The 21,345-nt window shown below is 43.4% G+C and overlaps 1 protein-coding gene across 12 annotated transcripts in view; it reads left to right on the forward strand.

The window, feature by feature from the left end:
* Window positions 1-12,786, forward strand: part of SH3KBP1 (SH3 domain containing kinase binding protein 1) — a 350,398-nt gene extending 337,612 nt beyond the window's left edge. For 11 of the 12 annotated variants that reach the window (XM_081566026.1, XM_081566027.1, XM_081566033.1 and 8 more), the window contains 3 exons: window positions 5,963-6,231; window positions 9,085-9,148; window positions 10,148-12,786. In XM_081566026.1, coding sequence (XP_081422152.1) covers window positions 5,963-6,231; window positions 9,085-9,148; window positions 10,148-10,189 — 375 coding nt within the window. In that variant the 3' untranslated portion in view covers window positions 10,190-12,786. The remainder of the gene's footprint in view (window positions 1-5,962; window positions 6,232-9,084; window positions 9,149-10,147) is intronic. The other variant, XM_081566038.1, reaches the window with a different exon arrangement.
* Window positions 12,787-21,345: the final 8,559 nt, after the last annotated feature.

Raw genomic sequence — 21,345 nt, forward strand, 5'->3', positions numbered from 1 at the left:
TGCATTATAAACCAAAACAAGGTGAAACAGATGTCTTAGTCATGTGGAGCTGCTGAAACAAAGTGCCGCAGATTGGGTGACATAGAAACAACAGAAATGGATTTCTCCCATTTCTGGAGGCTGGCTGCCCGAGATCAGGATGCTGGCATGATTAGGTTCTGCTGAGAGATCTCGTCAGGACTGCAGACTGATGACTACTGTTTGTATCTTCATATGGAAGAAAGAGGGTGAGAGAGCTCTTTGGGGTCCCTTTTAGAAGGGCAACAACCCCATTCATGAGAGCTCCACCCTCATGTCCTAATCACCTTCCAGAGGTTCCATGTCCCAATACCATCCCAAGGGGAGTTAGGATTTTCACATAGGAATTTTGGGAAGACACATTCAATCCATTACAACACATAACACAAATTTTTTGTCATTCTTTGGTGACAGTGATGACTTTGGTCATCAAAATCCCTAAGGAATGTTACAGTCTCCAAAACTAAGCAGAATCCCATGTTTTCTCTTATGGCTTGATCCCCTTTTCATACCCGCAACCACATACACATGCACACACCCATATTTCCTCACACGCCATTACCATCGCAGCAACCAAAACAGTTTTACAAAGATTGCATGAAGTATGTTAAATGCTGTGCCCTCTGCCTACAGATTGTGACTTCTGTGTTAAAAACTGGTGGTGTCACAAATTACAATTGGCAGTTCATGAATTTGAATAACTAATGGAATTTCTTACAGAAAAGCTTATTTGGATTCATTTATTAGGATAAATTTATAGTCTAAAAACATTTTAATTTCACTGCATGCCCAGGGATGATATAGCTCTTTTATTATTGGCTTATGAGGAACAAAGAACACATTGTTTAGCAACTGTGTGTGGCTTCTAAAGGTTATCCTAAGCAAGTTCTGTTCACCCTATGATTGTGAAGTATGGTTGTTTTTTTTTTTTAATAAATTTATTTATTTTAGTTGGGGGCTAATTACTTTACAATATTGTAATAGTTTTTGCCATACATTGACATGAGTCAGCCATGGGTTTACATGTGTTCCCCTTCCTGAACCCCCCACCCACCTCCCTCCCCATCCCATCCCTCTGGGTCATCCCATTGCCCCGGCCCTGAGCATTTGTCTCATGCATCGAACATGGAATGGTGTTCTGTTTCACATATGACAATATACATGTTTCAATGCTATTCTCCCAGAACGTCCCACCCTCACCTTCTCCCTCAGAGTCCATAAGACTGTTCTATGCATCTGTGTCTCTTATTCTGTCTCGCATATAGGGTTATCGTTACCATCTTTCAAATTCCATATATATGCATTAGTATACTGTATTGGTGTTTTTCTTTCTGGCTTACTTCACTCTGTATAATGGGCTCCAGTTTCATCCATCTCGATAGAACCGATTCAAATGTATTTTTTTAATGGCTGAGTAATATTCCATTGTGTATATGTACCACAGCTTCCTTATCCATTCGTCTGCTGATGGACATCTAGGTTGCTTCCATGTCCTGGCTATTGTAAACAGTGCTGCGATGAACATTGGGGTACACGCGTCTCTTTCAATTCTGGTTTCCTCGGTGTGTATGCCCAGCAGTGGGATTGCTGGGTCATATGGCAGTTCTAGTCCCAGTTTTTTAAGGAATCTCCACACTGTTCTCCATAGTGGCTGTGCTAGTTTGCATTCCCACCAACAGTGTAGGAGGGTTCCCTTTTCTCCACACCCTCTCCAGCATTTATTGCTTGTAGACTTTTGGATAGCAGCCATTCTGACTGGTGTGAAATGATACCTCATTGTGGTTTTGATTTGCATTTCTCTAATAATGAGTGATGTTGAGCATCTTTTCATGTGTTTGTTAGCCATCTGTATGTCTTCTTTGGAGAAATGTCTGTTTAGTTCTTTGGCCCATTTTTTGATTGGGTCGTTTATTTTTCTGGAATTCAGCTGCAGAAGTTGCTTGTATATTTTTGAGATTAACTGTTTGTCTGTTGCTTCGTTTGCTATTATTTTCTCCCATTCTGAAGGCTGTCTTTTCACCTTGCTTATAGTTTCCTTTGTTGTGCAAAAGCTTTTAATTTTAATTAGGTCCCATTTGTTTATTTTTGCTTTTATTTCCAATATTCTGGGAGGTGGGTCATGGAGGATCCTGCTGTGATTTATGTCGGAGAGTGTTTTGCCTGTGTTTTCCTCTAGGAGTTTTATAGTTTCTGGTCTTACGTTTAGATCTTTAATCCATTTTGAGTTTATTTTTGTGTATGGTGTTAGGAAGTGTTCTAGTATGAAGTATGATTTTAAAATGCCATGTTCTCGTGCTGAGAAAAGCCAGTCAATTGAAGTTACTTTCTATAAACATTAGTAACTGATTTCTGTCTAAAAACAGAAAGCAGAAGTCATTTTTAAGGCACTCACAGTAGGAATTAACACAAAGAAATCAAAGGTGATGTGGAGTTTTCCTTCTCAGATTTACATGTATAGATTTTCTTAAAAAGCTGATATAGTCGGCAAAAATATGATCCTATAAAGCAGATCGATTGTAATATTCACAAAACTGAAGCGGTCTGCCTTTATAAAAGGATTCCATTTGCAGAAATTGGATTTAGATCCGTTTTTTCTGGTGACCATAGGAATGCCTCGAGTTGCTCTCTCCCACATCCCTAGAGTGTCTCTGTAGCGACATCTACTGGTGGGCATTGGCTCTTCACATTTCTGAGTTTCACTGTTGTGTTCCATTTCTCTTTCCTGGAGTTGTCATTGTCTTATTTATTACTTCTAGAAATCTCTTGAACTAACTGATCAGGACATTTGATGGCCTGTACTCTGTGAGGGCTTATAACAAACACGTGTTAGCTGAAGTGATTTGGGAGAGTGAGTCACATAGGAAATGCAAAGAGAATCATCGATCCAAGAAATGGCTGGAAGTCACTGTGAGGACATGGGTGGGTTGAGGGACATATGTGAGAATGCAGGGTAGGAAATGAGGAAATGTATGAACTTGGGAATAGAAAAGAAGCAAAGTAAATCAGGCCAGGAGAGGGGACCCTGAGAGTCAGGCACGAGCACGTTACCAAGCCTGAGGGTCCAGCTGATATCAGGGGAGGGGACTGAAGCTCAGTTCTGCCACTCATGAGCTCTGAGACTTGGGGAATTTCTCAACCACATCCCTAAGCCTCAGTTTCCTGCTCCATCAAGCCTGTGTGCCAACTGACCCTCGTTTCAGTTGTCCAGCCAACGTCTGGCATATAATCAGTGTTCTGTAAATGTCAGCCCCTCGCCCCTTTTACTCTGACTCCTACTAACAATAAGCACAGGATGGTGGAGCATTCTCTCTGGCAGCAGAAAGCGATTTTCTCAATGATAACTTGGCAGAAAAAAGGCGAGCAGAAAGGCTGGGAATGATGGCCCATCTGCTTCTGGCTGACTCTGCCCAGTTTCTCCCTGCAGCACAGCCTGAGTCCAGGCTCAGCCTCCTCACCATGCCAGCCCAGCCCCATCTGGGCTCCAGCCCTGGGCTCCAGCTGCTGGAGGGAGTCCCAGCTGTGTTGCCCAGCCTCACCAGCAGCCTCGACTCCCTCACCTCCCACCATCCTGTCTACTCCCTACCCCCTCCCCCCAGCCTATGATCTCACCTCCATAGGCCTGCGGCCTTCCCCTTTTCCCTCCCAGCCGTGTCTCTCATGCTCCCTGTGCCCTCCTTGCCCCCTCAGGACACCTCTCCATCACACCTCCCTGTCTGTCTCCTCCATCTTCACCCTTGGCTCTTATCCTCAAGAAATCTTCCAGCTCAGGGTCTCCCCATTGGATCTTGATCCTATCTCCTCCTGAGGCTTCTCCAAGAACTCTCTCTCTTTCTCCTGTCTTCCTTTCCCAGCCAAATGTTTGGAAAGAGAGTTCTAAATCTGGAGGCCATGCCCCTCACCTCCCCTGCAGCTGCCAACCTGCCTTGACCAGAATTCACTCTCCCCTGGCTCCACCAATCAGCTCCCCCCGGTTTTGCTCTTGGCACCTCTGGAAGCTCCTCCAGGGGGCCCTCTTCTGGTCTGGCTCCATCCCCTCTCTCACCTCTCCATCTCAGCCCCCAAGAGCCCTCCCCTCTCTCTCCACCTCTTCAATCCGGGGCACCTGTAGGCTCCATCAGTGGGCCTCTTCTCTTCCCGTTCTATGTCGTCCACCCCCATGGCTTGCACTTCATCTGGTGATTTCTCTGGCCCAACTCACTTTTTCAATCATTGACTCTGCCCATTGGCCTTCCCCTTCGGCTATCCATCAGGCTCCTAAAATTCAGTGTGTCTGAAACTGAGATTGTTGTTTGGGCCTTCAGCCTGTTCTTCCTCCCATGAAAGGGTCAGCCTTAATGCCTCCTTCCTCATCCCCACCCGTGGCCCTCGGTCTGTACCTCATCTCACCTGCTGTGGCCTGTCTAGGACCACATCCTCATGACTGTGGGGTGTCTGCTCCGGGAGGGCAGGACTGCATCTCTTGTTTGAATGAACCTGCTGTTGCCACATCTCTCGAAACTGTCTTCTCTCTAGACTCCTGGCCACTGCCTGAGGCAAACCCTCACTGTGTCCAGCTTTCACTAATGAGAGTTCCCAGAAAGTGTCTAGATCTCCAGACCCGCCAGCCCTTCGGCCTTTCTGCAGCCACGGTGATCTTTGCTTGGGAGCTAATCTTTTATCCCTTTCCACAAGCTCCCTATGTCTCCCCAGCCTTAACTCTCCCTGAGGGCATGCCCCACCTCTCTCTTGCCCCCTGACATTCTAGCTTCCCCTGACTGCGGTTCACTCTTCGGTCTCTAGGCCTTTATCTCACATACTGCCCCTTCTCATCCATACATGATGTGTGTGGTCATGTATGTAGTCATGTATGGATATGAAAGTTGGACTATAAAGAAAGCTGAGCACTGAAGAATTGATGCTTTTGAACTGTGGTATTGGAGAAGACTCTTGAGAGTCCCTTGGACTGCAAGGAGGTCCAACCAGTCCATCCTAAAGGAAATCAGTCCTGAATATTCGTTGGAAGGACTGATGCTGAAGCTGAAACTCCAATACTTTGGCCGCCTGATGCAAACAACAGACTCATTGGAAAAGACCCTGATGCTGGGAAAGATTGAAGATGGGAGGAGAAGGGGATGACAGAGGATGAGATGGTTGGATGGCATCACTGACATGATGGACATGAGTTTGAATAGGCTCTGGGATTTGGTGATGGACAGGGAGGCCTGGCGTGTTGCAGTCCTTGGGGTCGCAAAGATTCGGACATGACTGAGTGACTGAACTGAACTGAACTGCCCCCTCTAAAACCACCCCCCTTCTGACCACCTCCTGGTCCTCCTCCAGGATGGAGCTGACAGCTCCAGGTACCCTCCCTCCAGGACACTGGGTCTCTCCTGGGTGCTTCCCTTCCTGCCTGTGCACTCCCCCCCTCATTTGCAGTGTGTTGGTTGGTCTGTCTGTCTGCATCTCACTGGGTTCTCAGCCCTTTGAAGGTCAGGAAAATGTTTTACTCACTTCAGAGTTTGAAGAGCCTAGCAAGTCCATGGCCTCTGGACAAGTACATTAAATTAATTAGGAGCTACCTGTTCAGAAAGGTGGTCAAATTTAAAATACATAAAGGGATGAAGGCAAAAGGAGAAGGGGGCAGCAGAGGTTGAGATGGTCGCATGGTATCACTGACTCAATGGACATTAATCTGAGCAAACTCCAGGAGACAGTAGAAAACAGAGGAGCCTGGTATGCTGCAGTCCATGGAGTCACAAAGAGTCAGACTGAGCAACTGAACAACAACAAGGGGTTGCCTGCAGCAAGCAGGCCCTTGAGGGCATGCAGAGGAAGGAATGAATGGGTAGAGCATGTGGAGGGCTTTGGGGCAGGTGATGTAGACAGAGCATTGTAGTAAACAGGGCAGGGCGATGCCCCACATACATCCCTGGCCTGAACCCTTGTCTGCCCTGCCTCATTGTAGGTATCCGACAACAAAGCGTCCCTGCCACCGAAGCCAGGGACTATGGCTGCGGGCAGCGGCGGGCCGGCTCCTCTGTCCTCGGCAGCATCCTCCCCTCTGTCATCCTCTTTGGGAACAGTTGGACACAGAGCCAACTCCCCGTCTCTGTTCGGCACGGAAGGCAAACCAAAGATGGAGCCTGTGGCCAGCAGCCAGGCAGCCATTGAGGAGCTGAGGACGCAGGTCCGGGAGCTGAGGAGCATCATCGAGACCATGAAGGACCAGCAGAAGTGAGTGTCTGCAGCCCCTTCTCAAACCACCTCCTGGGGTGCTTTCCGCAGGTCAGGGATGAGTTCTGTCAGCCTGGGTCCTAGCCTCCCTGGAGATAGGCCAGCCTCCCCCGAGATGATGGCAGCAGGGGCAGGAGTGGGCGGGTGAACCCCAGAGGCTTCAGCTACCCCAGGTAGCTCAGCCACACCTGGGAAGGGCCGGGCTGGCCGCAGGGTGGATGAGGAGGAGTCAGCCACGAGGACCAATGTGCTGAGCAGGCTGTGAAAAAGATCTTCACATCCCCAGAACACGTGGTATGCGCGCGCATCACTGCTTAATCAGCCCAGAGGCCTTCTGGCATCAATGAAATTGCCATTTCTTCAGTTAGCTGCCCTGTGTAGGAACTGGCTTGCATTTAGGGACACAGAGTGTGAAAAAGATGCAGGGACTCTTTCAACCTGAGGCTCGACACTCAGCATACACACACCACCCAGTACACTGCATGCAGTGACAAAAATGGTAGGGCTGGGAGTCAGGAGGCACTTACCTGAATAACCTAAGGCGCAGAGAGTGTAGGGACCCGTTAGCTCTTTCTGGAGGGAACAGGTGAGGCACCTCAAGGAGGTTATTTCCTGACAGGGTCTCCAAAGGCGACCTAGCACCCCAGCTGGGGAACAGCCACGGCCTGGGGGGGACACTTGAGGCTGAGCGACTGCCTACCACTGAAGTGTTCATGTACTTCGCGGAATAATTGGGTTAAACCAAGTTAGTTTCTTCTCTAAAGCACTGCTCAGAGCCTTCGCTGTGCCTAGGAAGACAGAGGCTATTGTATGCGGTGTTTCCCAAATGTACATCATCGTCTTTTCCTCTGGAGCATTCTAAGATAAGGCTCCTGTGGAGCTCACTTTGAGCCCTGCGGCTGTATCCTGCTTCTGTTCCGCTCAGGCTGGAGGTATCATATGAACTCATCCCCTGCCTAGCAAGGGCTCATCAGACAAATATGCAGAACTGCAGGATGGGACTAGAGTGGGTCTTGAGGGGCCAGCCAGGGTGCCCCTAACTCCTCCAAGTCCGCAGCTCCTAGCTGACCCTGCACAGGAGAGCTGTGGGTACACACAGGCCCCATCCATGTCCAGGCAACAGGTGTCCCCTGCCTAGACAGTGACCCCACAACCCCAGTTTGTCCCAGAGCACTGGTTCTCAGCCTTCTGACCAAGATGAGTCAGCCACTCCTGGATCCAGGGCTTCCTGCCTTGGGGCCCTGCTTCTGGGAAGTGCCTAGAACTTTCCTGCACGTCTGAAATGCCCTGTGCCTGAATCCTGAGTGCAGAGTCACCAGTGCCTGGGGGCTGCTCCACCCCATGTTGCTCTCTCCACTGTGAAGCCTGAGCGTGGTCGGCTGGAATTGTGCTTCCCCAGCCAACTTCTCAAATCAGACATCACAGTGGCTGCTCTCCAGGGCCTGGCCTCCCCGCTCCGGGGTGCTGGGTCCCACCAGTCTCCCACCTTAGCTCTCTGTGTTACTTTCCGTGTAGCATTCAGCTCAAGTCTGTGCTGACTCTCCTCATTCCCAAACCTGTAGTTCTCGCCTCCCTGTTCTGTCCTGGCTCTTCTCCATCAACTCCCCTATTGTCTCCCCTCCTCATAGACACATACCCTTTTTCACTAGTTCAAGACTTAGCAACTTCCTTCACACCTCCTTCCCCAATGAACTCCCCCATCCGAACTCGAGAACACCTGGACTCGACTCCTTCCTGGAGTCGTGCCGTTTGTTTCAGGCCCCATCTTATATTTTCTCTCCTAAACCCTAAGTAGGGCCCACTGAGATCCTGGTACATAGCGTGTGCATGAATAAATACACGAACAAAGCATGACTGGTGCATGTCAGAGAACCCAGTGTGTCGACCACAGTGCTAGGACACTCATCCAACTACAAGGACCACCATGGCACTCATCTGAAGTGAGCAAATGCTGTATAAAGCCTCTGCGGTCTTTGGTTTTTAATTTTCCAATCTAGTTTGCACACATGCATGTGTAAAATGGAGTGTCTAGTACCCTAAAATGGAGCACAGATCTCTGACCAGAGTTAGCATGGTTGTAGTGACCTCAGTCTAGAGCCTGAGTTTGTAAGATGATTCGTTTTGTTCTACTTCATTATTTAACGTTAGAAAGGGCACCGGGCTTTGTGTTCTAACTTGTGTCTACTTTGTCTATGACATAATTACTGTATCCTTAGTTCAGTTCTTTTACCTGCAAGTTTTCAGGTGTTCCTATCTGTAGGATTCTGTGAGAATATCTGAAAACATATTGCTAACCTTTTAGTAATTTAAAATTCCGTGAAAATAAAGGAAATATATATATACATATATATGTGTGTGTATATATATATGTGTGTGTGTGTGTGTGTATATATATATATATATATAGGGAACGGTAAAATGTCTACAATGAATATTGTTATGTAAGTACATGCAAAGACCAACAATTCTGGAAGAAAGGACTAGTTAGAGGGAAGACGACCAAATACGAGCCTGGATACCTAGAGACTAGACCCTGGGCAAGTCAGGCCACCCCCCTGAGCCTCAGTTTCCCCTTCTTCTTCTAGAAGAAGCTTACACTAAGGGATTTTCAAGGTCACTTATTATTATTTAATGGACCTATTATTTAATGGCTGCAATTTGGGGAGCCCAGAAATAATGGCCTTTCTATCTACACCAGGCTCTAAGCCTTAGCTGTACAAAGAAAATAGTGTAATGTTCTGTCCACATCTTCTTTGTAAAAGGAACAGATGGATTTTGTAGTGATAAGAGATTTCTTACCTCCTGTTATAGAAGTCTTGGCTTTGTTTAATGTTACTGCCATTTGCTTTCCAGACGAGAGATTAAGCAGTTACTGTCAGAGTTGGATGAAGAGAAGAAAATCCGGCTTCGGTTGCAGGTGGGTCCCTTGGGGTCCTGTTGCCCCATGAGAGGCTCAGTTGAGGGTGGGAGCAAAGTCCGGACTTTATTTTGAAAATAGATGAAGAGTTACTTTTCTACCGGTTTAGATGGGCTTCCTGTGACAATTGTCTTAGAATGACACAGCCTTACTCACATCCCCTCCTGGGACCTGGGAAGTCTTAGAGAAGGGAGGCATTAGCAAATGTGCTCCCAGTTGGGTTTCTCATTTAGAATCCATCTCTATGAAAACTACCCCCACCTCATTTCCGGAGGCCTCATTGTCATAACTACCAGAGAGTATGGGGCTAGGGAGACCCCACTGGTGTTTCTGTCATGTGGCCATTGAAGCTCAAAGGACCACAGCCGTCTACACTTGGTGCCTGCTGTTTATTTCTCTACTTCTCCCTGACAGCTGTGTCTGTCCTGCAGGGCATCAGAGCTCTGTCCCCGTCTGGCCTCTCTCTGACCTAACTCAGCCATGACCAAAGGGCAGAGTGTGTAGGAGTTGGAAATGGTGGGCTTTCCACTCATGCAGTCGGTTCCTTTGGTGGTGACTGGGATCCATGGTGTTTAAAGGATCGGTAACTGCACGTCATCACTTTGGGGATGCTCACAGACACCCCCTTGGGCCCAAGCACAGCAGCCTTCCAGCCCTGCCAAGTGGTCCAGTGTGTCAGGACAACCTGCTCCACCCTCTGACCAAGAACCTGGAATTATTGTTGTATTGTTGCTTTTGACAAATTTTGGACACTTGTAGCTGGAGAATTCAAACATCTACCCTCTCCTTGAGCTTCACGTCGATGTGCCTATTCTTTTGGTTTATGTCATTTCTGGCATGGTGATCAACTCTTCATTCAGATATCATTTCACTGATTTTACCTTTCAAACTGTCAGGTTGATTATTCTCTTTCAATCAACCAGGCTGCTTATCTTTCCAGCTTTTATCTAGCCAGCCAATTGATCCTGATTTTGTTCGGCTCTTGTTTTTCCTTTGTAGATGGAAGTTAATGACATAAAGAAAGCTCTTCAATCAAAATGAATACTTGATAAATGAAATGTCGCATTATTCATCCCGAGTCCAAGACTCAAATTTTCTGCCCCAGCCAAAATAACCTTGTGCCAAAAGATTAAAGGTTTGCCTCAACACGTCCCTGTTTGAAAGATTAGCACAAAAGTCTTGATAGCACAACACAAATTCCATCCAAGAGGAGATTCTTCCCCATGGTATAGTCCTGGGTCTGGCACTGGTTGTGACTTAAACAGAGCAAATTGTGCTAAAGGCTTTTTTACTATGAGATCTCACGCGAAACAAAAACTCAGGCAGTTTAGTCCATAGTGGTACTATTTTGATGATATTTTCCATTAATAAAATGTAATTTTAGATTCTTCGTTTACAAGCTTTATAATTTTATGATTTTTTTTAAATCGTGTTTTGCCACAGATTTCCCCAGTGTTTGTACTACACACAGTCCAGAGTGAGCGGCCCATTCTTTTCGCTTTACATGAAAAGCTGCCTTGCTCTGTGTCCCCCTCAAGGATTCTATTACATATGCAATTTTAGGTCCAACCCGTCCCTTCTCCTGCCAGCAAGCCCCACCACCCTAAGATAAATTTTAGCTTATATATGATGGTATATTTACAAAAAGAGAAAGAGAAAATCTGGTATTTGCAATGATCTGTGCCTTCTTTTTACCACCCTCTTGATTGGAGCTTTTGTGATGCAGCTACCATGATTTCAAAGACCACACACACATTTTTTTTCTAGCCACTTATCAAAGGCCACTAGAGGCCACTGTCTTCAAAGCTTCTCTCGCCTAACCAAAGGTCCTAAGAGGAGACAGCTGTGAAGTTGAGCGCGCTCTTTGGTACCAGCTGTGACTTTTAAGTTCTAGTTTTAGGTTGTTCATGAACTAGAAATGTCACCCCTGCTTGATTTTTCATCAGCCAAGTTAAACCCCTGCTTCCTGTCCTTTGCACCTTTTGAGTGAACAGAATATGCATTATTAAAGCAAAAATAAATAAAAGTAAAAATGAAAACCAAGGGGGGGGAATGTTGTATTCTTTCCTGCACTGGGTCATCGTGTGTGCTGTTGTGGAAAGTGTACTCACATAATGTCATTTGCCTTGCTTTCTTGTAACCCTTTCCTCAGGTCCAAGAGAAAGGGGGGAGGCACTTGTTGAAGTGTAGCCATTGGCTCGCTCTTGCATTCCTGGAGTTGCTTTTTCCGACCCAAGGAAACTGGTGTTTGCTTGTCTGCTTTATCTCTGTAGCCAGTGAAGAGTTCAGCCTTAGACTCTGTAACTGTTTTCTCATCCTTAGCTGAAAATAAGGGAAGCATACTGTATTGCAAGACTGTTTGGACGTTGGGGTGTGGGGGATGGTCCCTTCATGGCCCCTGAAGATGTTTTATGTGTTTCTAAAAAGCTGCTTTGTCCATTTCGTGAATTTTAAAGTGAAGCTACTAAACATCAGTAGGTTTGCACAACGACAAAGACTGAGAATTGATGAAAATGAAGGAGTGGTGAAAAAAAAAAACCAGCCACATGTTGAGCATCAAAAGTATTACGAATAAATGTCTTTTCCTCTCTCCCTTCCTTCCTCCTCCCTCTCACCTACATACTCAGCCTTGTTGCTAGAGGCAGCTACTTTCTCTAGAGTATTCACAGATCCCTGGACACCCTGGTCTTCCAGATGGGGTTCCGGGGTGAGGGCGTAGTTAAGGGAAGGGGTGTGTAAGGAAAGAAGCTTCACACCCTTCACTCTCACATCTGAACATACTGCCTTTCCAGCTACCTTGCCCTTGGTATGCTGGGAGCCAGGAGCACCATGTTTCCGAGAAGTGACATAAAATGTTCCTGTGCCCCTTGACTGTTCTGAGAGTTTCTATGTTAAATATGAAGGCTTTAGAGATTCCCGCCACCTAATGTAAGAATGAGGATAGGATTCTTTTACATTTGGATATCTCACTCATTATGAAAATTCCTAATGATATAGTTTTATATAATGTGTATACAGATGATTGTGAATAGTTAAACTGAGAGGTTGGAGCGCCCTTGTGGGGCATTGGTGACCTGGAATGCAAGAGGGATGTTACCTTCTCATAGAGTCATTGGCTTTCAGGAGAAGGAGAAGCAATTCTAGAATGAGAAGTTGGCATATGCATCTTCTTTCCTGCCCTATGGGCTAGCCAGCAAGAGGATTCTACAGTCATGGAACTGGATGAGCCACTGCCCAAACAGCTGCCATCTTTACAAAATGGACCCATCACATCAAGAATATTGAAAAGCTTGGAAGTATCACTTCTGAAAAAATTCTTTTGCATTCAGCATGGACTTGACCAGCATCTATGGAGATTATTTTTTTGCTTCATTTTCTAAAGTTGTATTTAGAAAAGTCTTAAGTATTGTGCTTTGTAAAGAAGATGATTAAAATGAAGTTTTGTGAAAAGATTTTTGTTCAAAGTTGTCATGGTCCAAGAGGAATGATATCTTGGAATTCAAGTCATTTTTCTCCATTTTACACAATTTGATTACTCTCAGATAAATGTCTTCAGAAGACATGGAATATCATGCTCCTCCCTCATCTTTCCCAAGTGAAGAGAAATAATCCATTAAAATCTGTGGCTGTGAATTCCATTTCCAAGTTGTTTGCTTTTACTTTCACATTTAAGCAGGAGATTCAAGTTAGGTCTAAATTCTTTTTAGTGTAAAAATCATTAAATTATTATTCAAGTAATTGTGTAAAGCCATTTTTATTCGTACACAGCCCTCTAGACAGCATACTCAAGCACACTTGTTTCTCCCATAAAGACAGCCTATACCTATGATCACGTGTGTGTCTTCGGTTACTCATCACAGGCTTTTTATTTCCTTACATAACCATCTCCTGGATGGGAAGACCACAGGGTATATAATTTATTGCTTACAGTTGCCATGATCTGTATAAAAATAAGCCCCAGGTCCTACAAAGGCCTTTGTATTGTAACCTGAGGTCATCATGGTCTCCTTTTTTTTGTGTAATATTAGGTTTTAGTCCTCTAGTTATTTTATCACAAATTAGTTATTTTATCACAAATTAATGTCAAGATGGTTTAGCACCAAAGAGATTTGGTAAAAAAGGAAAAAAAAGCTTTTCTCTCTGGTTTTGTAGAAATGAAAAGTCTAACAAAGCAATGCTTGTGTGGGTGATAGGTGTCCAGTGTGGCTAATTGCAGTTTCCAGCAGAGCGAAGGGTTGACTCTTTCAACCCAAGCCACATGCCATTCCCCAGACTGGCTCTAATGAGGAAACACAATGACCAGGGCAGAGAAAACTCTTTCCTGGACAGAAGTAAATGGTTGTCAGTATGGTATGAACAGAGTCATGTCTTTTAAGGTGTTGAGACTTTACTGTCATTCTTAGTTCTGTCCCTAGGCTTTCCCAACGTAGAGGAGAAGGCAGCATCTGAAGCCAGGGAGAATCCATGAAACAGCTGCAGATTCCCGAGGTGGTTTTATTTCATGCCTTGTTAAGTGACCCCAAATTGGAGTGGCCGTGAAGCAGCCTCTCCGCATAAATGAAAAAGTGTGTGCAAACCATATTTGTGAATTCAGAAGCCCCAGTCAAATGGACTATTATTCCTTTTTTTCTTGTTGGAGTAATAGGTGATAAGATGTTTCAACAAAACAATAGAACAAGGTAACCTAGTAGGTTGTAACTAGAATTTTCTAAGGAAAAAATAGAGGAAAAAAACCTGACTAAAAAAGAAGAGTTGAGTTCCTGGAGAACCAGGTTTATGGGGCAGTCTTATTTCAGTGGCAACAGATTTAATTAAATTATACAGATAAACAGGGTCATTTAAATCATGAATGTGTCCCTTCCCTCTCACCCCTATAGAATGACTAGTTCTCCAAGAAACTAAGATGTGTCAGCAAACTTTGAGCACTTTGATGAGAAATTGCCCTGGAAAGGCAAAACTTCATTGTAATTTGTGTTAATTTTTTTTAGAGTCTTAAAGGGTTTCCAAACCAATTTTTAAAATAACCAAGCTAATAAAGTGATTCAAAGGTACAGAAGAACCACAAAGAAGTCATTAGCATTTCCAAGATTATTCCCTAAGAGAAAAACAGAAATGTCTTTGGGGAAATGGAGTGGGTTCTCTTCAAACTTCATGAGTATTTCTTAGCTTAGGGCCTAATCTGAGAGAACAAGGAACTTGACTGGGGCTGGAGCTGTGTTGTTGGATGCTGAAGGGAGGCAGGTGAACAGGGACCCTTGCATGAAACACCCACCTATCCCCACCCCCACCCCCCGCCTTGGCCCAAGGCGGCTCTCAAAAAAGAAAAAAAATGTTTCTTCTCAATCAAGGCAGTCTCCATGGAGGAAGTGAAGCTGGAATGAAGAGAGAGAGAAGTCTCAAAGGGAACTTCAGGCCTGGAAGGATAAATGACCTGCTTTTAAAAGGGTGCATCTAGTGCTGACAATGTGGCAGGGGGTGATGAGGAAGACAAAAGGAGGAGGCAGGGCAGAGTGTGAGACGCTTTGAGATAATAGGGGATGCCACGGGCTAAGGTGTCCCATGTCATGCCTGTTGACAAGAATCCTACCAGTGAATCTTCTAAGGTTTAGAGGACCAGAGTAGTGACTGTAGGTTCAAGTGTAGAACTCAGTCTGTTACCTTGAGTATTTTTAGCTAACTTACTTTTTCTCCAATTATGAAGCTAATATTATACCCAGAGTAGAAAATAAAAACTGTAAAGAGAAAGGCAGAAAGTATTTCCACATCTCCACCACAGGGACATTGGTAGGATTGTGCCTTCTCGCCGCCTTGGGGTTGGGTGGGGGCAGTTCCTTGCCGATATGGCTGCATGGGCTGGGCATTAAGATTATCAGAGAACTAAAGAGATGTGAGAGGCTTTGAGTTTTAAAAAACAGGTGAAATTATCCTAATTTTATTCAGATACAGCCTTTAATAATTTTGGTGTCTCCTAATGGAGGTCATTCTGTGTCTATAGTTTTATAGTTTATAGTTAGTTTATCATTTCTTTGTCATTAACTTTTTTTCAAAAGCATGATTTATAGTGGCTGCATAATATTCTGTCTCTAGATATGCCAGAGAGCATTTAAGCAACCTTTTCTGGAACATGTATTGAGTGCTTATGATGTGCCAGACACCATGATAGGTGCTGAATGCAATGTAGATCCTCTCCTCAGGTAAGCAGGCAAGTGTTCTGCAGTGAGAGAGTGTGACCACAGAGAGCAGTCCAGGGGCTTTGGAACTGCAGAACAGAGGTGCCCAATGGAGCCTCGAGGGTGGAGAGGTCAGGGGAAGGACATTTTTGGTTAATTCCAGTTTTTTATGTTATAAAGTTATGACGAACACCTTTTGGTATAAATCTATGTCCCCATTTCCAATTTATCCTTAAGACAAATCCTAGAAGTGGAGTGTGAGTTACCTGAGATTATTTAGCAAGGATAGTTTTTGCCTGAAGATAAACATAGTTGAGGGGCATCCCCAGTGGCTCAGTGGTAAAGAACCCGCCTGCCAATGCAGGAGATGCAAGAGAAGTGGGTTCGATCCCTGGATCAGGAAGATCCCCTGGAGTAGGAAGTGGCAACCTCCTTCAGTACTCTTGCCTGGAAAATTCTATGGACAGAGGAGCCTGGCGGGCCACAGTCTGTGGGTTGCAGAGAGTCAGACATGACCAAGCGACTGAGCACAAACATAGTTGAATTAACATTAGTATACAAAAGTGACTAACCACTCATCTGCCCCTAAAGTTGTAGTCGCCTAAACCTCCCTTGGTATCAAGTCTGGATCTCTTCCTTCTGGCTAGTCACTCCTCAAACGTCATCTCATCAGAGAGGCCATACCTAACCTGCTAAATAAAAGAGCAATAGCCTCCGTTCTGCCTCAGATTCTCCCATAGGAGCGTGTGTTTCATTCCGTTTTAATCACACACACACACACAAACACAGCTACTTGTTTTCTGTGTACTCTCCCTAGAATGAAGCCACCATGAGATAGTGACTTTATTTTCTTCACTGCTATGTCTGTACCACCTGAAACATTGCCAAGTGCATAGTAAGCACTTGATACATGTTTATTGATTGAATAGATGAATTGGTAATTGTGACTGAGGCCAATTGGGATTTATTCTATACATTTGAGCAGCCAGTTTTACCTTTACTAAAACTCTTAAGTATAAAACTGTAGCACTCGGGAGGATTCATGACATAAGAAAACAGTTAATAAAGAAAGCCTTCAGAGGTCCTTGTACCTGAGTCTCAGCCAACACCTGGGCCCAAAGGAGTATGCTAACATCACCATGGATCTAGAACAAGTTCACAGGATCTGTACACCGTCATCTCTAAGACTTTCACTGGCTATTATAAAACTGTGGCTACCTTTGTTTAAAGACATAAAGTGTTATTTTTTACTTAGATTCACTGTGCAGAATGAATTCAAGAGTGAGCATATTCCTGATCCTTTCCTATTGACAGTTCTCTGAAGTCGGCTGAGAACCTAATTGCTGCCCCTCAGGACTGACCATTTGCTGTCAAAGTGATGCATAAACAGGACATGTAGATGTGCCCTGAGCCTCTGAGATATGCCATAGGGTTCTTGGGGTGTGATCCCCAAAAGAGCAGTTAGTAGCATCACCAACCAGGTAACGTAGAAATGAAAATTCGTGGGCCCTGCCCTTGGCCTTCTGACTTAGAAACTCTGGAGAAGGATCCAGCAATCTGTGTTTTAATGATCTCACTCTCAATGAATTGTGTGTAGAATAACCCTTAGCAATGTTTTTCAGAAATCTCTAGTTAGACTTTGGCTGCAGCAGAACAGGGTGCACTATCCAGAAACTATGCCATGGTCTATTAGGTTAAACCATAAGGAACTGACATTTGTAGGTCAAATATGGTTGAATAGGACTTCCAGTTTCAGTTTGGAGATGTAGAGAGCTGCAGGATGTCCTTCCCATGCTTCCAGTAAGAAGAAAGCTAGAAAGCCTGGAAAGTAAGAGAGAACTGAGTTTTCAGAACAAACAGCCATTTCAAAATCTGGAGAGACATAAGCACTTTTTTTTGAAACACGGGAACTGAGCATTTGCTTGCCTGGGACGGAAGCCACCAGATACTATGGAAATGGAAAAGAATATCAAAGTAGAAAATTGAGCAAATTGCTTGAGGCTTAGTGTGGTCTAGCTTGAGAGCATGATGCTCCTGGGGAGAGGGGTTAAAACTTTTTGCAGACATTTCCTTCAAGAACCTCTCTTGGCTCTTACAGGGAGGATCACAGAAAATCCAGAGAAAATTTATGGTATGGGGTTGAAAGTACTGGCTTAGGAATCACTGAGAATTCCAGTCAGACCCTTCTCCCTTAAGGAGCAAAAGGCTTATTCTGCAGCAGAGAGGACATGGTCAAAGGGCACTGGTGATACACCGCCGGAGCTGGAGGAATCAATTCCACTCAGCCTCAATTCCCATCTCGCCTAAAAAAATAAAGATTTAATGTTCAGGGAGAAGGGCCTCAAGGCTATTGATTGAGAATGCTGTTGGATACCCACTGCATCTGGGGAAAGAGATGGAGGAGGGACAGAAGCAAGTGTGATGAAACTGAGGCTTAGATTATTAGAGACACCTCTCCACCATGCCCCAAGAGCACGCTAACAAGTCTCCAGGAATAACAACAGTGGATTACAGAAGGGAGAGCAGTAAGAGATAGACTAGGCAACAACACAAAAGGAAGCCCCAAAACCAAGAGGAGGGACCAAAAAAAGATCACTAGAGGAATTTAATATCTCTGATGTCCATAGAGAACAAATTTTAGCATGTCCACAGTATCTACTGCCTTATACAAAATGTGTGGCTTTCAACCAAAAATCACAAAGCATGCCAAAAGGCAAGGAAATTCAGTCTGAAGAGACAAAGCAATTATCAGAATCAGACTTAGAAATGACATGGCTGTTGGAAATATCAGAGAATGAATGATTATGGTTACTATTAATATGTTAAAGGCTCTAATGAAAAAGTAGATAAGATGCAAGGTCAGATAGGTAATTTCAGCAGAGATGGAAACTGTAAGAAAGATTCAAATGGCTAGAAGTTAAAAACAGGAACTGAAATGAAGAATGTCTTTGATGGTTCATCAGCACTTAAATATTTATATTTACTTGAATAAGTACCAGGACTGACAAAGATAAGCAGAGAAGGCACAAATCACCAAATCAAAAATAAAACAGGGAACATCATTACGGATCCCGTAGCCATTAAAAAACATAATAAGGGAGTACTATGAGTAAGTTTATGATCATAAATACAACATATTAAAAGAAATGGATCAATTTCTCAAAACCCATGAAATATCAAAATTCAACCAAAACAAAATAGTCCTAACAATCCTATAACTGCTGGAAAAAAGAACTTGTAATATAAAAGCTCTGAAAAAGAAACCCCCAGATCAAAATGGTTTAACTGGAGAATTCTATCAAATATTTGAAGAAGTAACACCAATTTTATACAATCTCTTCTAGGAAATCAAGAACAGAACACTTCCCAAATCATTTTTGAGGCTGGTATTACTCTGATGCCAAATCAAGGCAAATATAGTACCAAAATATTGAAAACTGCAGGTCAGTGTATCTTATGAAAAACCCTAGACACAAAAACCCTTAATAAAATATTAGCAGACAAAATCCAGCAATATATAAAGAGAATTACACACCACACCAAGTGGGATTTAGTCCAACCACGCAAGTTCAACATTCAAAAATCAGTTCATGTAATCTACCATATCACTTGGCTAAAGATTAATAAATCATATAATCGTATCAATTGATACAGAAAAAGAATTTGAAAAAAATCCAATACCCATGTACAATACAAAAAAAATTCTCAGTGAACCTGAAATCGAAGGAAGCTTCTTTAACTTGATAAAGAGCATCTACAAAAAACTTACTGCTAATATCTTCCTTAGGGTAAAAGTCCAAATGCTTTCCTTTTAAGATTGGAACAAGGCAAGGATATCCACTCTCACTGTTCTTATTCAACATAAAACTGCAAGTTCTAGCCATAGTGATACGGGGAGAAAAATAAATAAAAGGCATAAATATTGGAAAGAAGAAATAAAACTAACCCTTTTTGCGAATTACATGATTGTCGACATAGAAAATCCCAAGGGGGGCAAAACAAGAAACTGTCCTGAACTGATATGTGGGCTCAGCAAAGCCGTGTAATAATACAAATGCAATGCACAAAAGTACTTGCATTTCTCCATGCTAACAAATGACCGTGCTCACTTTTAAAAAATTAAATACTTGGATATAAACTTAATAAATATGTACAAGATCTGGATGCTGAAAATTAGAAAATTCTAATGAAAGACATCAAAGAAGATTGAAATAAATGGAGAGGAATACTGTGTTCATAGATTGGAAGATTCAGCATAATATATTTTCAAATCAATCCATAGGTTTATGTATATCAAAAGCCTAACAAGGTTTTTATAGACAGAGACAAGCTTATTCTGAAATTTATATAGAAAAAGGCTCTAATTTAGCTAAAACAATCCTGGAAAAGAGAAATAAAGAACTATACAGTAGTTCACTATATAGTAGTCACTATATACAGTAGTATATCCAGTATATATATATATATATATATATATATATATATGTATATAGATACTATATACAGTAGTAGAACTATACAGTAGTCACTCCACCCCACAGTAAGGGCTGCTATATAGCCTGCTTAGTAATCAAGGCGATGTGGTATTGGTGGAGGGATAGATACATAGGTCAGTGGAACAGAATATTGAACCCAGAAATAGATGCACACAAATATGCCCAATTGTTTTTTCATAAAAGTGTAAAAGCAGTTCAGTGAAGAAAAGAGCCTCTTCATCAAATGGTGCTGGATCAATTGAACATCCAAAGGCAAAAAATGAACCTTTATCTAAGCCTCACACCTTATATCAAAATTAACTCAAAAATGGACTTTAAAAATGTAAAGCTATGAAACTTTTAGGGGAAAAAAGGGAGAAAATCTCTGAGCCCTAAGTCTAGGGAAATAATTCTTTAACTTGGAATCAAAAGCACCATCCATAAATGAAAAAACTGATAAAGTAGGCCTCATCAAGATTAAAAGCTTTTATCTACAAAGCGGAAACAGACTCACAGACATAGAGAACAGACTTGCCAAGGAGGAGGTGGGGAGGGAGTGTTGGATTGGGATCCTGGGACTAGCGGATACAAACTATTATACATAGAGTGGATAAACAACAAAATCCTATTGTATAGCACGTGTGCGTGTGCTAAGTTCCTTCAGTCGTGTCTGACTCTGTGCAACGCTATGGACCGTAGCCCACCAGGCACCTTTGGCCATGGGATTTCACAGGCAAGAATACTGGAGTGGATTACCACGTCCTCCTCCAGGGGATTTTCCCGACCCAGGGATCAAACCCATGTCTCTTACATCTCCTGCATTGGCAGGCGGGTTCTTTACCACAAGCGCCACCTGAGAAGCCTATAGCACAATGTATAGCACGTGGTCTTATATTAAATATCCTGTAATAAACCATAATTGAAAAGAATATGAAAAAGAATTTTTTAAAAAGATCAAAAGCTTTTGCTCTGTTTGTGAAAGACCCTGTGAGAATTAAAAAGCAAGCTACAGACTGGTAGAGAAATATTTGCAACCCACATATCTGAAAAACAACTCCTATCTAGAATATATAGAGAACATTCAAAACTGTAAAAAACCAAACATTCCAATTAGAAAATGGGCACAAGATATGAATAAACATTTACCCCCCCACAAAAAATAATAAATGGCAGAAAAGCACATGAAAAAGTGTTAAACATCATTACCCATTGGAAAAATGCATATTAAAACCACAATGAGATTTTACTACATATCTATCAAAATGGCTACAATTTTTTAGAGTGATAAGACCAAATACTAGTAAGGATGTGGAGAAACTGAATTATTTGTACTTTGCTGCTGGGAATGTAAAATGGTGTAGTCACTCTGGAAGACAACTTGTCCGTTTCTTAAAAAGTTAAACAGGCAACTACCATATGACCCAGAATTTGCACTCCTAGGCATTTATCCCAGAGAAATTAAAACTTATGTTCACACAAAAACCTATACATGGAGGGGAATCCGGGCGTCGGGCCGCCGGGCCGCGAGGCTTCTGGCTCCCGTGCCGCCGCC

Source organism: Giraffa tippelskirchi, chromosome X (assembly GCF_054371585.1).
Source record: "Giraffa tippelskirchi isolate mGirTip1 chromosome X, T2T-mGirTip1v1.2.pri, whole genome shotgun sequence".
Taxonomy (NCBI): domain Eukaryota; kingdom Metazoa; phylum Chordata; class Mammalia; order Artiodactyla; family Giraffidae; genus Giraffa; species Giraffa tippelskirchi.